The sequence below is a fragment of the Suncus etruscus genome, chromosome 9 (assembly GCF_024139225.1).
Source record: "Suncus etruscus isolate mSunEtr1 chromosome 9, mSunEtr1.pri.cur, whole genome shotgun sequence".
In the NCBI taxonomy this organism is placed as follows: domain Eukaryota; kingdom Metazoa; phylum Chordata; class Mammalia; order Eulipotyphla; family Soricidae; genus Suncus; species Suncus etruscus.
The window spans coordinates 11,097,641-11,112,319 of NC_064856.1; the positions used below are offsets into that span (position 1 = coordinate 11,097,641).

The window sequence follows — 14,679 nt, forward strand, 5'->3', positions numbered from 1 at the left end:
CGGGATCCGGGATCAGACTACACCTCTCACCTGGCCTCCATGTCCACCACATGAAGCGTGTCTTCTAGGAGGCAGGTCTTGAGCTCATAGTCCTCTTGGCTGCTGGCAGTCAGTGAGGGGGATGCATTGACCTCCAGTAGCCACCTGGGGAGGAACAAGAAAGGAGCCTGGGGCTTCCTGATGGCCTGAGAGGCAAAAAGGGCAGCTGATGCTCACTTTGCTCAACCAGCACTGCTCATTCCACTGAGAGAAAGACTTCTGTGGCTAAACAATGTTTGAAAACAATTGTTATAAACATAATATTAATCCAAAAAGTGAGGCAGGAAGCACAGTAGAGTGAGAATGGTGTGGTGACTTCAAACTCTGTCACTTTCCCTCATTATTTGGGGGATAGAGTGTTATTACCCTTTGTGATACCCCACCACTCAGACCAGACAAACACAAATGTTCTACCTAAGGGGCACTGTGGTGGTGGGATCCATCAGATGCCCAATGAAACCCAGGTGCTCCAGGGCTTCATCAGACAGTGCTGGGGACCAAATCAGAGTTCAGGGCATGCAAGGGAGGCAATAACCTTGGTACTATCTCTCCAGTTCCAGCTTTCCTTTTTCTCATAAAGCTTCCCTGGCCTAGTCAAGTTGGCTTGCCATGTCAGAGCTGGCAGACAGTAGGGATGAGTGGAGACTATGGGAAACTGGAGAGAGCAAAGTCCATAGCTTCCAAAAAAGCCTGGCCAGCTCCAAGGGGTATTGCCCTCCAGAAAAGGGATCTTGGAATCATGAGATCATCTGAGCTGTCCAGGAAAAAAAAAATAAAAACAAGATCCAGAAGGTACATGTAAACATCTCATTTTGGAGACTGGAAATGAATTTCACACATTGATGTTGGTGCCTACTCCTAGTGGCATGCACTTGAAAGTAGCTTAATGCCTACAAATGTCAACTTCAGCATCCACGTATTGGACTGAAAGAAAAGATGCGTTGACTTAGTGGTAGGGCACTTGCCCTGAATGTGTGAAGCCCTGGGTACCTCCATTCTGGAACCTTTAGGAATCTAGGGATAGAGGGGAGGGCAGTCCCCTCGTCGAGTGGTTGGAGTCCCCACTTTCTGCTTTCTCTTCCTCCCCACAAGCTCACTTCCCATCATTGAGCACTCTCAAACCAGAGGGGGCAGCCAGGGAGCAAGCTGTGGTGGCCTAGATGTCATTTCTCTTGAATAATCAGGTCACCCTAAGCATTTGTTCCTGTCTCAGAAGCTCCTTCCACTAATATCCAGTCCAAAAGCTCTGGGTGCCACAGTCCTGGCAGAGAGCAACTTTACCGCATGACCCCAAACTCCTGCACAAACCAGGAAGCTAGCTCCACATTGGTGTCCTGTTGGGGGTGACAGGTACTATCAATGTGATCCCTACCAGCTGAGGCTTTCAAAATGTATCAGCTCTTCCCTGGACAAAGTATGCTGGATTCCTGGCAGGGAACAACACAGCCACAATGATCCCTAACAGGGCACTTGGTGCCCTTGGCACACAGGGCAGAGAAGACAAGAGTCTTGCCTGGTGCCTGAGGCTCTGAGACTTCATGGCTGGTCAGAGAAGACCCTTAATGCCAGGCCTGAAGTGCAGAGCTCTATGAAAATGTGCTGATCTAACAATGCTCCAGGCACTGAAGCCTTCCCCATCCCTTATTTTACACACAGGCAAACTGAGGCATAGGAAAATGTTGGATCCAACCCAGAAGCAGCAAGAACTAAGTTCAAATCCTGATGGTCAAGATGTATGTGCAAGGAAAGCCTTGCAGAACCCTTACGGTTTGAGGTCCTGGTCTATGAGGATGTCATAGCCATACAACTCGAAGCAGTGCTTGTCGCTGATGATCACCTTCTGCACACTCTGCAGGCTCCTGACAAAGATGTTGTCCATGTCCCTGAAGAGTGTTTCCACTGCTATAGGCCCATGCTTAGATGCCAGATACTGTCGGAAGCGCTGCAGCATCCACTTGCAGCCCTGGGGTAGGAGGGAGCTGCTATCGATCACATGAAAACCCTCACCCTCAAGTCTGTCCTTGGGTATAGACAAAATGACCTGATCATGAGTCCCATGATTTAGAGGACCCCAAGTGTTCCCCTCCTTGTGGACAACTATTCTGCAAGCATGGGGGGACATGTCCACCTGGAGTCTAGAAAGCCCAGTCCATATGGCCAAGAGGCCTGCTCTGAGGACTGATTTCCTGAGGACACACTGCACCAAACATATGCACAGACTAAGAGCCTAAGAGTGGAAACAGAGTATGCCCAGGGAGAAGAGATCAACAAGGGTGAGCTCTCTCTAAGTCCTTCTGTTCTAGCTTTGAAAGTTCTATATTCAAAGTTGGACTGATAGATAAACTGGTAAGATAGGCAGGCAGAGAGACAGACAGACATAGAGATAGATTAAATAGATTAGATAGATAAAAATGATTGGGTGAGTGAATGGATGATAGATGATAGATGGATAGACAAAAGGACCGATGGGATGGATAAATGGACAGAGAGATAGGATGGGTGAGTGAGGGAGGTAGACTCCCCTTTTTGCATGAACTATAGCAGCTGAACTTACCCCTATATTCTATGACTGAAATGGCCCAGCTCCTTCACTTAACCTTATCAAACTTCCAAGCCATCAAATTTGTTTTAGATCTATAAATACTGGACAATGGCCATACAACACCTCGGTGTCTTAATGTTGTGTTAGTTCAGTAGAGTCACAGGAAATCTGATGAGAAGGTTACATAGTAATCTACTGAGCTTATTAAACATTAACACAGAAGGCCCAACTAGCACCAACCACACCCAGTAAATTCTTAGATATAGACACTGACTTTAGTAACATGATATACGAATCATTTCAAGTTGACCTGTGTTGATCTAAGTTTGGAAAATTTTATTGAAATTTGTGTTGTAACAAGTAATATGAAGTCAATGTATTTCTACCTACATGGAGGCAGTTTGGTGTGGGAGATTGGGGACATCGATGAAGGGAAGGTCACAATGGTGATGGAACTGATTCTTTAACATTTAATGCCTGAAATGACTATATTATGAGCAACTTGGTAAATCATGCTATTATAATAAAAATTAGAAGAAAAAAATAAAAAGAAAGGTCTGTCTGGGGCAGCCTGGCCCTTCACCTTCCTACTCCAGAATGCTGTGGACAAGGTTGTTTCCCATTTTCTTACCTTCTTTGGGTGGTAGTCAGGAGAGGTTTTCTGCACAGCGACATTGGTAAGGTGAACATCTGGCAGAGTTTGGAGTCAAGGACCAATATGGACCAGAAGGGAAAGCCCCACTCCAGGTAGTCTCCAGAGACCAAATTGAGACTCTTGAGGAAAGCTATAAAACAGCCCAGAGACCACATGAAGGTTTGGAGCCAAGTAGGCTCTATGCTCAGATACTGCCCTGAGCAGGTCACTTATCCTCTCAGCCTGAAGCCCTTCCAGCTGAGTAAATGAGGGTACAACATAGTCTAACCTCCACGAGCTCTTTGAAAGATCAGATAAATAACTGTACAGCAGCACTCACAGCATTTGGCATAGCTGTCATCAGTGTTTCCACTCGAGCAGAGAAAACTTGCTAAGTATTCAGAAACTCAATAAAGAGCAGCCGCCACAGCTCATTTTGAGTTCTGTCACTAGTGGGGTCCAGCTGGGGCCCTCCATTGAAGGGATATCAGAGAAGTGATTCGTTCAGGTCATTGGAGCAGGTCCTAGACGCAGGGGTCTCAAAAACAATTTACCTGGGGGCCGCAGGAGGCAAAGTCGGGGTGATCCTTGAGTGCAAAGTCAGTAGTAAGCCTTAAACATTGGGGGGTGTGACCCAAACAACTAAAACAAAACAAAACCAAAAAAGATTCCTCTAGGTCAGGGCCACAAAATGTTGTACGGAGGACCGTTTGCGGCCCGCGGGCCGCGAGTTTGAGACCCCTGTGACCTAGAGGGTCTTTCAGGGCCAGGTCCTGAGAGTCTTGTTTCCTTTTCCCACTGTCCTCTGCCCTAAATACTGGCCACACTCAGCAGTCCATGGGACACATGCACAGACATCATCATGTCTATTTGCCAAATGTTTCTGTCTTGCCTTCTGGGACTCCAGGAGATTAAGAGACATAATGCTCCTTCCTCAAGGCCATCTCTACCACAGCGACAGAAGGCTGGACCCTCAGCTTGGGAATGGCCCTAAGACACTCCTCCAGGACTCACCAGGGCATTTCAGAGATGTGACGTGTTTATACTGCAGGCCACTAAGCCTAATGCCTCTCAGACCCAGATTCTCCATGTTTGGGGCCTAATAGGTTGAAGGAGAATGCTCAGGCTCTCCAGAGGAGGTTGGTATTCTTGGCAGCTTCTTGGTTTTTTTTTGTTTTATTTTGTTTTGGGCCATACCTGACAGTGGTCAGGGCTTACTCCTCTGTGCTCAGGGTTCATTTCTGACAAGGCTCAAAGGGACCCTATGATCCAGGTTAGTCATGTGCAAGTCAAATACATACCCCTATGCTATCTCGCTGGCCCCTTACATTTTATTTTTAATATTTTAATATTAAAAATGTAAAAACAAAAATAAAAAATGTAAAAACAATGAAAAGAGGTGGAAAATTCTATTAACTCACTGTGGAAATAGCAAAATCTCATTAAATAGAAACTGGCCTCCATCTGTGTCAACTAGTGTTAATCAAACAGGACTGCATTAGAGTGAAGTAGATCCTCTCAATGCCTGAAGAGACGCACACACTTTCAAACTAAGAAGGGGTGTGGAGTGGGTGTCACTCTGGGCCAGACACTATTCTAAGTGCTTTAAAGGGTTCCAGTGAATTTTCACAAAATTAAGGGGGTAAACAACGCAAAATCTAAAAAAATCTAAAAATCTAAAAAAGCAGAATGACTTGCACATGGCATGATGAATACTTGCTTGAATTATAAAATACCCTGTAACTGCCAAAATTGGCAAAATACCATAAAGAAATGGTGAAAAATCCTCAGGAGGGATGACACTTGCTCTCAATGCAGGCATAAGAGGAGGAGCTGGCCGGCTCAAGAGCTCCAAGCTCAGCAAGCTCCTCTTTGCACTGTCCTCTCTTCCGTAGGCTGGCCCATGAATCCTACTGATTTGTCTCCTAAATATTTCTGGGTTATCTGCCCCCTTCCTTTTGATGTCTAAAAATCTTTTAAAACAACAATGTTTAATTATATTTTGACCAGATAGAACATTCACTGGGTTCAAAAGTGAAAAGGCTCAGAGATGCATGTAGGGAATAATTCCTCCCTAGCCCTGTCCTCATCCACCTGTTTCTTTAAAGGTTACTTCTGTCCTAGTTCCTTATACTTTCTTCTAGAGATGCCAGTGTACATGGAGAGCAAAGGGCAAAGCTCAAAGGGCTGGAGGGCACCTGTACACCCAATACCCCAGATTTCATCCCCTGAAATCCCTCCATCCTACCCCCTCCATCCCGCCCCCTCCCAGCATGGCCTGGTGTGGTCCTGCGGCTCCTAGAATGGCTGGTTCTGAGCACTGAACTGCATTGCTGGGCTGAGCATCACTAGGAGTGACTCAAAGAACCTCCAGTCCTGGGGCCGGGCGGAGGCGCAAGAGGGTAAGGTGCCTGCCTTGCCTGCGCTAGCCTTGGACGGACCACAGTTCGATCCCCCGGCGTCCCATATGGTCCCCCAAGCCAGGAGCAACTTCTGAGCGCATAGCCAGGAGTAACCCCTGAGCGTTACCGGGTGTGGCCCAAAAACAAAACAAAAAAAAAAAGAACCTCCAGTCCTGCTGGAATGCACCCGAAAATGTAGTGATATAACTTTAATTTTCTTTCTTTTTTTTTTTTTTTTGTGGTTTTTGGGTCACACTCGGCAGTGCTCAGGGGTTACTCCTGGCTCCATGCTCAGAAATTGCTCCTGGCAGGCACGGGGGACCATATGGGACGCTGGGATTCGAACCGATGACCTCTTGCATGAAAGGCAAACGCCTTACCTCCATGCTATCTCTCCAGCCCCCAACTTTAATTTTCTTAGGGATTAACCTCACATGTGCCTACTGGGTACTAAACCCAGGGACTCGAGAATGTAAGGCCATCTAGCCCTGGAGCCATCTCCTTGGCCCCTAGATGCCTACTTCATTGCATGAGAAGGCAGATGTATTCTGCAGGGTTCTAGACTCAGGTTTTCTTCCAGCTGACGGTGTTTCTTGGAGTTGCTTTCCTAGGTGGGCATGAAGCACTTTCCTGGATGCTTTGCACAGCTACACAGTATTCTGCTCATTTGTTGTTTCCCTCCCTTACAGACAAGTGGGCCATCTTCTGCTCTTCTCCTGTGCTGGGTAGGCAGCTATAGGGCCAGCTGAGTCTGGATGTGTGTGTATCTGCCGTCTTTTTATTTATTTATTTTTTTCGATTTTTGGGTCACACCCAGTGGTGCTCAGGGGTTACTCCTGGCTCTGCACTCAGAAATTGCTCCTGGCAGGCTCAGGGGGACATATGGGATGTCGGGATTTGAACTACCATCTGTCCTGGGTTGGCTGCCTGCAAGGCAAATGCCCTACCAGCTGTGCTATCTCTCTGGTCCTGTGTCCGCTGTCTTATTGACACTGGCTAGGTTGTTTCCTGGAGTCATGCCCACTTACATTCCCACCAGCAATGAACATGTGTCCCAAATGCCCCCACCCACACTGGGCCCTACAGTGCGATGTGGGCCCACATCATGAGCAATACGCTCATAAGACAATATGCGTGTTCTCCAAGGCTGCTGAAACTGTCCCTTTCCAGGAGCACTGGTCAGTAGGCAGGCATGTTAAGTGTACCTACAATCTAACATCAGGCAAAGCAGTGTGGGTGAGCTCCTCTGAACAGACAGGAACTGTTCCACTTGGTTCTCAGAGGGATCCCCAACCCCAAAGACCAAGCTACCAAAAAAAGTGGACCAGGATCATCTCATTCACAGCCTGGTCTCCACTGCCTGGACACAGTAGATGCTACGGAATGGTCAAGTTTTCATGGGACTGGGGGAGAGGCCAGGGGTGAAACAGAGGGGTTCCCAGGATACACTGGTCATCGATGCTGCTCAGGGTGAAGCGGGTATTGGAGAACCTGGCAAAGCCATCCCGGTACAGCCAGGCCCGCAGCGGGATGTACTGTGGAGGGGATGGGAGAGAGCAAGAAGATGCCCAGGCAAGCACGTCCACACCTTCTGGCGGTGCACCTGCTCATACCTCTGTTGAATGCCCTTACTTCCACAACACTGGTAGAATTTCCCCCATCCTCCTCTTCCTTTCCGGGGAAGAAGGGAATCCAATGGCTGCTTGCAGGCACCACAACCTGGAATGCAGTCCAGCTCAGGGAATTTCTAAAGTTTCCCAGAGGTCTGGGTCCAAGCCTGTGGCTACCCCTATTTGCTGGTACCCACAGTCCACCCTGAAATTTTGTGGAAGAGGAGAGAGGGGAATCCCAATGTGATTTTGGGCAAGTTACTTAGTATCTAAAGTGAGGAAAATCCTCAGCCGACCTCCTGGTGCTATGTGGACTGATGTTGTGACCTGTCAGGCACCAGTGCAAGTTGAGGTTCCTGGGGTGGTGAATGAGGAGGGGCAGGTGGAGGATGCAGATGCTGGGGCTCCAAACTCAAGACTGTCACTCAAACATGCTTCAACACCTCTCTTCCCCTGGTGCCCCCAAGATCCCGCTGGAGGGTGCTGCTGGACTCACCGACAAGACCAGCACATAAACCCGAAGGTCAAACTTGCGGCCTGTCAGGTGAACAGAGAATTAATGGGTAAGACCTGAGTGACTGACAGACAGGTACCAGGGTCTGGGGATGCCCCTGAGGACAGACAGATGTGAATCCTGAATCTCGGTCCCCTGAGAGGAGGATGGGAGTGTGAGGATCAAGGTCTAGGCCAGGCTGGAGTTCAGGCCATCCCAGACTAGCAGCGCTGACTAGCAGGATCCTGTGAGTCTCGAGTGTCAGGGCATGGAGCAGCAAAAGCAACTGGCAGTGCTGTTGTTGAGGTCGGCAGGGGGCCAGGTCACATGGCCTTTGGGGTATTTATTCCACAAAGGGACAACTCTGCAGGATGTCTGAGCCCTCTGTGGGTTCAGACAATGGGCAGGGACTGGGCAGTAAGGTCTGGGAAGAAGGGGAGAGAGACCCATAGAGCCCAGAGCAGGTGGGAGAGGAGACCTAGTCCCCAACTTCCCACTGAACAGCCAGGGGGTGCAGGGCTGCTAGAGAACCAATCTGAAGGAGGCAGATAGAGAACAAGTCAAGATAGTGGTAGAAGACAAGGTTTAGATTTTAATTGAGGGGTTGGGCCTCCCAACCAATACCCATGGCTCCTAGGGGCCCTCCTGATGATACTCAACAATCTAGTTAGACCCAAGGATATGGGACTGCTTGCATTCTGGGGTGCCAGGAACCATGGAGTCATTCCAGGGACACTCAGAGGCCATCAGGCTATAACTTGTATGTTAAGGGGTGGGGGCTCATCTGGTGCTGGATGCAACCAGGGTTCTGGCATGTACCCTGACTCCTGTACTACACCCGTGCCCTCAAGGTATGTGTTTGTGTGTGAGAGACAGAGGCAGAGAGAAAGAGAGAGACAGAGACAGGGTGTATGCACTTCAGGACACAGGCTGTTGGAACTCAAATAGAACAGACCTGGGTCTCTGAGGAAGGGAAGATGGGGAAAATGACCCCAGAGATTTGTCCAGAGGAAGGACTGCCTAAGAGGGAGAGAAGGAGCCATTGTCATCAACACTGGTCAGTGATGCCCAATGAGTTTTTAGCTCCTCTCTGACAAGGTCCTTGAGGATCATGCTTCTTCTCACACACTGTCTGGGAAGTCCATACCTCACAGAGCCTCGGAGTTTCCCTCTCCCTCTCGGCCTCTCCCTCCAAATTGACCCAGCTGACAACTTGAGGAGACTCAGGATTCCACTCACCAGTCGCAGAAAGGTCCTCCCGCCCTCTCCTTTCATCCTACTCAAACTACTCCATAACACCTGCCAGAGTACACTGCTCTTATCCACCCTCCTGTTCACTGCCCTCTGTTCCTCAGGAGCAGCCAGGGGGTGCAAGGCTGCTAGAGGAGAGCAGGAGAGCAGGTGGGAGCCCGCTTACAATGGAACTTTGGGAGATTCAATCGAAGTATCTACCAGGTACAGGCACGGAACAAGCTATTTTGGAGGAATGTTACTGATTCAGGGAGAGGGAAGGGTGTGCCAAGCGGGGCGAGCTGTGTCAGAGCCATCTCAAGCAGAGAGAATAGTGGACTTCCCCGCTCTGCAGCCCTGCATGCCTAGTGACTGGCCAAGAGAAGGGTAGGTTGCAAGCAGGGCTTGGGCCCACCAGTTGATAGTCTACTCCGGAAAGAGCCGGGCACGAAAGAGCCTGCTTACCTCCTATCAGGTAGGGGTTTTCGATGTAACGTTGAGCCACATAGTTCTCCACGATAATCTCATCTTTTTGGTCATCGGTACATCTTGAGTCCTGGTTGTCATAATTATGATCAACAAATTATCAAGCTCTGTCTGTACTGGGCATTCTCCTTGGGGACCTATCCTTCTGATCCTCAAATCAGCCCTTGCTGGGATGACTAGTGTTATCTGCATTTCACAGTGCAGAGAGGGAGCACGAGAGGGGCCGTTTTTACAGCTTGCCAGTGGTACAGCTGGATCCACATAGGCTGAGCCACGAGCCTGGACATTTAAGTTTCAGATCGGTCACCACTGGCCACATGTGATTAATTTGCTTTTAAACTGATAAAGTGACAGGCTACTGGAAAAGACCAGCCACAAGAGGTCAAATACTGTTTTGACTCCATTTACTCATCACATTTATGGATGGAAGGTTGGCAGAGGACTGGGGGTAAATATTTAAGGGAAAGAGATGATGAAAAGGTTCTGAAATTAAAGGAACCAGGGTTTCCCAGCACTATAACCATGTCCCATGCCACTGAGCTATATCCTGGAAATGGTCTATTCTATGTTATGCATGTCTGGCCACAATATATTGATTTTTAAAAAGTTCTCTCATTGTCCTAACATTAATTCCAATGCTCAGTGTCAGCATGGGGCTGGGGCCACCATGCCAAAGAACTCGGGGCCGCCCCTTCATCATGGTCAAACTTCTATTGGTCTGGGCAACCAGAACTTTCAGGTACCTTCCTCTCCTTCTTCTGCCAGCCTTGATATACAATTGTGTCTTCTCATCTCATTGGGGATTTTGCAGAATCCCCAGTCTGCAAAACCCATTCCCACTAGAGGTCCCCTTTACTAAGGAAACCAAGGCCCAAAGGCCACAGGTGGAAAGGTTCCACCATCACTCAGTGTGGGGGAGCACTGAGCTGGGAACATACTAGGTGGCTCCAGCTGCTCCTGGGACCCAGGCAGTCAGGCCTTCCCTTACTTGACCACAGCGTCACCCCGTCCCTACTCACGTGGCTGCCTGAGGAATTGACTGTGCTCCGGGCCATCTGGGCCTCCAGGCTGCTGAGTTTCTTCCCCACTGTGCCCTGACAGTTTGGGGGGAGGAATTGCACATACATGGTGGAGGCGGGAATTCATCTCCTGAGCCCTACCTGGGAGCCCCTGGGGTCACTGCACTTGGCTGGGTAAGACAGTGATCGTCCTGCTTCTAAGAGGAAGACCTGGGTAAATTGCAGGTGAGCAGAAGGCTTGAGGAATGAATGTGGGATGCTCAGGTTTTAGGTATAGTAACTCATCACCTCCTCCGCAGGAACTAACACAACCTCCAGTTTACTTGGGCATGGAGAGGTGAGGTGATTCACCTAAGAACAAAAGGCCATTGAGTGCCAAGGTCAGGACTTGAACTGCTGTACCCATGGGTGGCCCTGTGGGCAGAACTCTGCCAGCTCTGGAGCTTTAAGAGTAAGAGAGTTGGGCCGGGCGGTGGCGCTAAAGGTAAGGTGCCTGCCTTGCCTGCGCTAGCCTTGGACGGACCGCGGTTCGATCCCCCGGTGTCCCATATGGTCCCCCAAGCCAGGAGCAACTTCTGAGCACATAGCCAGGAGTAACCCCTGAGCGTTACCGGGTGTGGCCCAAAAACCAAAAAAAAAAAAAAAAAGAGTAAGAGAAAGGGTTCCCTTGTCCCAACAAGGGCAGAAAAGTATTCAGGGATCAAGGTGGGAAGATGCGAGCTCACCTTCCTCCAGTCCATGATGTCCTTCAGCTTTCTGAAGAGGAAGATGCCCTTCCCCTGTGAGCGGGCCACCTGGAGAGAGGGGAGTGCAGAGGGCTCTGTGCTCTTGCGGGGCTTGCTGGCCCCTGTGCCATTCCTAGTGTTTCTGGTGCTCTCCCCCTATTCCCCACTGCACCTTCACTTCACCTGGGCACAGCTTAGAAGAGGCTTTTAACAGACAAAGTGCTAGGAGAAGTGAGCAGGAAGGAAAGAGTGAGATGGCCTAAGCTCACAAAGTCATATAATTGCATGAATAATACAAAAGAGCAGACAATTAAAATCCCATTTCAAACAGTCTTGGGAACTTATCATCCATTCTTTTTTTGGAAATCACTTTGCTTTCCTAATTAGGTTTTTGCTTTGGCTCATACTGAAGTCAGCCTGCCTCTACTAAGCCGAGCATGGAGGATTTATCACTTCCCAGAGACTGGGGACAGGGCGCAGCTTCAGTCCTTCCTTAAAGGCAGCTCCGGATGCTCTGAGGGCTGCACAGTGGTTGTCTGGCCTTGTACATTTGCTCACTCTCCTCCCCTGACCCACCCCACAATCCACTCCACCGCAGGACTCAACAGTCATAGAAAGGTGCAGATTAGGTGCCAACAAGGTGCTGGGATTCAGGTTATAGTAGTCACCCAGCCATCACAGACTAACCAACCTGGAGCTGAGAAACGACATGAATATGAAATTCACTCAATTCACTCAATATGCACCAAGGGCTTCTAACAGCTGTGCAAAAGACTGAAATGGACTTCACAGATATCACCCCAGGTAAACAGTGCAAAAGTACTTAACCTCTTTAGTCTTCTGGGAAATGCAAATGAAAATCCTGCAGTGTGAATGGCAAAAATTATAGCCTGAGCGCAGGCAGCACTAGAGATAGATAATAATGACTACCGGTGAGGATGGTATGAAACTGGAACTTTCATTGCCAGTACTTTATGAAGATGTACATTGTTTAAAAATTATTTGGTCACATCCACTGAAGCTGAACATAGGTTCCTTGTGATGGGGCAATTCCTTTCTCTGGCACCTCCATAAAGTGCCTGCCCAATGGGTATCCACAGACATGTATAGCAATGTCCTCAGTGGCATAGTTCAGAGTAACTGCAGCCCTAAATCTCCCAAACGGGTAGTTCTGCACTCAATGAAATAGCATACAACCACGATCACTATACATAATCTTACAAATTACCCACATGTCAGTATAAATGAATGACATAACATAATGAGGTATGTTTGGTTCAGTTTATGTTGGGATCACACCAAGCATTGCTCAGAATCTACTCCTGGCTCTGTGCTCAGAGGTCACTCCCTGGGTGATGTGGTTCCAGAAGTCGAACCTGGGCTTCGCATGGGCCAAGATCACTCTCCATACCATTGAGTTATCACTCCAACCCATGTGAACAGAAGATTTGAGTGTCAGAAACCAGCTACCATAGCCAGACTGTTTGATTCCAATTAGATAAAGTACAAAACAGACCAAAAATGTCATTTTCTATTTTAGTAAGCTTCAATTTAATTTAAAAATATTGGGGGGGGGGCAGAGTGATAGGACAGCAGTAGGGCATTTGCCTTGCACATGGCTGACCCAGGACAGACCTGGGTTTGATCTCCAGCATCCCATAATGGTCCTCCAAGCCAGGAGTGATTTCTGAGTGCATAGCCTGGAGTAACCCCTGAGAGTCACTGGGTGTGTCCCCCCCAAAAGATAGTATCATGGGGGTAGGGGGACTTGGCTATATTCTGTGGTGCTCAGGGGCTATTCCTGGTTATGTTCAAGAGGAACCCCAGCAGTGCTCAGGAGACTCTGTACACTGCAAAAAGAGAACCTGAATGCCATTCAGGAAGAGAACCTGAATTCATTCTTGTTGGCTGCCTGTCCTAGAACCATTATTTTTACTCTTCTTCAGGCAAAGCCCACCTCCCCAGATACTTGTCTTCCCAGCCTCCCTTGTACCTAATGGAAACTATATTATTAATTTAGCCAATGAAATAGAAGACCCATCTATCTGAGGCTTCTGGAAGAGATTTTCCTCTTTGTTAAAACAAATTAAAGGCAGGAGCAATAGAAAGTGAGTAGGGTACTTGCCTTGTCTTGCATATAGCCAACTAGGATCAATCCCCAGCACCACAAATAGTTCCCCAAGCATCACCAGTAATATTTCCTGAGTACAGAGTCAGGGTAACCCCTGAGCACTGTTGGGTGTGGCTCCCAAACAAAAATAAATAAAGGGAGGGGCCAGAGAGATAGTACAGTGGGCAGGTTGCTTGCCCTGCAAACGGCCAACTAAGATCAATCTCTGGCACTACATATGGTTCCCCAACACCACCAGGAGTGATCCTGAGCACAGAACCAGGAGTAAGCCCTGTGCATCACTGGTATGATCCAAAAGCCTACACATATTTATGCTTGCACGCATGTGCACACACATATGCATATGTAAAAGGGAGGGCCAGAGAAATGGTGCAGCAGGTAAGGTGTTTGACTTTTATGTGCAAGAACCAGTCCAATACATAGCACAATACCTGGTTCCCTAGGCACTTCAAGCACTGCCAGGGATGACACCTGAGCACAGATCCAAGAGTAAGCCTGAGCACTGAAAGATGTAGCCCCCAAACAAAAACAAATTTATATACTAGAGAGCAAGAGGGAAATAAAAGGTAAGGGAGAGGGTAAAAGGGCTGGCTCTTTCCTTCTTTGTTTCAATAGTAGTTTCTGTGTTGTGTGTCAGGAAACATCAAGCCCAGCTTTCCATAGAGAAGGCAGTGGCTCTGTTCTGAGCAGTGCCCTGAGCCCCTTTCCTCCTTCCTTTAATGCTACTATCTCAAGAGATGAAGCCCATGACCCAGCAGTTGTCTCACACCACAGGAAACTATCTGACCCAAGAAAATACACAATGGAGATGTAGTGTAGGCAGAGAAAGGAGCCTGAGTAATCAGGGGCTGAATGGATGTGCTGAGCACATCCCAAACCTGCAACAGTTTCTCTGATGGTCTCAGTATATGAGATAACTGAAATGCCACTATGTTCGAAAGGAGGCTTAGTTATGGACATGCTGGTTGTAAGAGACACCCTTCTAAGGGAAAATTCTAAATAAGAAATAAACTTCCTACTTGGCAAAACATCAGGATGCTTAAGATTGAAAATTAGGGCCCAGAGAACTGGGTAAGGCACTGTAGGTGGCTGGCCCAAGTTCTATACCCAGCATCCCAGGTGGTCCCCTGAGCCCACCAGGAATAACCCTGAGTGTGCAGCCAGAAGTAACCTTTAAGCATAACTAAGTATCTTTAAAAAAAAAAGATAGGAAATCATTCAATATCTCATTTTCTTTCTCTGTATTTTAGGGAATTGGGAACCTTTTAAGTGGTGCTCAAGTGGAAACTTGGGGCCTCTCCCAGTGAGTCTCAAGCTAACAGACTAACAGTTGAAGGCAAGGACCTGCAGATGCTGCCAAGTTCTGCA

At 48.3% G+C, this 14,679-nt stretch overlaps 2 protein-coding genes across 2 annotated transcripts in view; one reads left to right on the top strand and one right to left on the bottom strand.

Annotated features, from left to right (window-relative positions):
• The window catches only part of COMMD7 (COMM domain containing 7), a 911,502-nt gene that overhangs the window by 799,076 nt on the left and 97,747 nt on the right, over positions 1-14,679 (top strand). The gene's annotated exons all lie outside the window — the stretch shown is intronic.
• TTLL9 (tubulin tyrosine ligase like 9) overlaps positions 1-14,679 on the bottom strand; it is a 48,256-nt gene that overhangs the window by 8,831 nt on the left and 24,746 nt on the right. The window contains exons 4-10 of the mRNA XM_049779504.1: positions 11,181-11,249; positions 9,416-9,506; positions 7,724-7,764; positions 7,065-7,152; positions 3,213-3,271; positions 1,806-2,002; positions 31-144 (exon numbers count right to left, since the gene is read on the bottom strand). Of these exons, the coding sequence (XP_049635461.1) occupies positions 31-144; positions 1,806-2,002; positions 3,213-3,271; positions 7,065-7,152; positions 7,724-7,764; positions 9,416-9,506; positions 11,181-11,249 (659 nt within the window). The remainder of the gene's footprint in view (positions 1-30; positions 145-1,805; positions 2,003-3,212; positions 3,272-7,064; positions 7,153-7,723; positions 7,765-9,415; positions 9,507-11,180; positions 11,250-14,679) is intronic.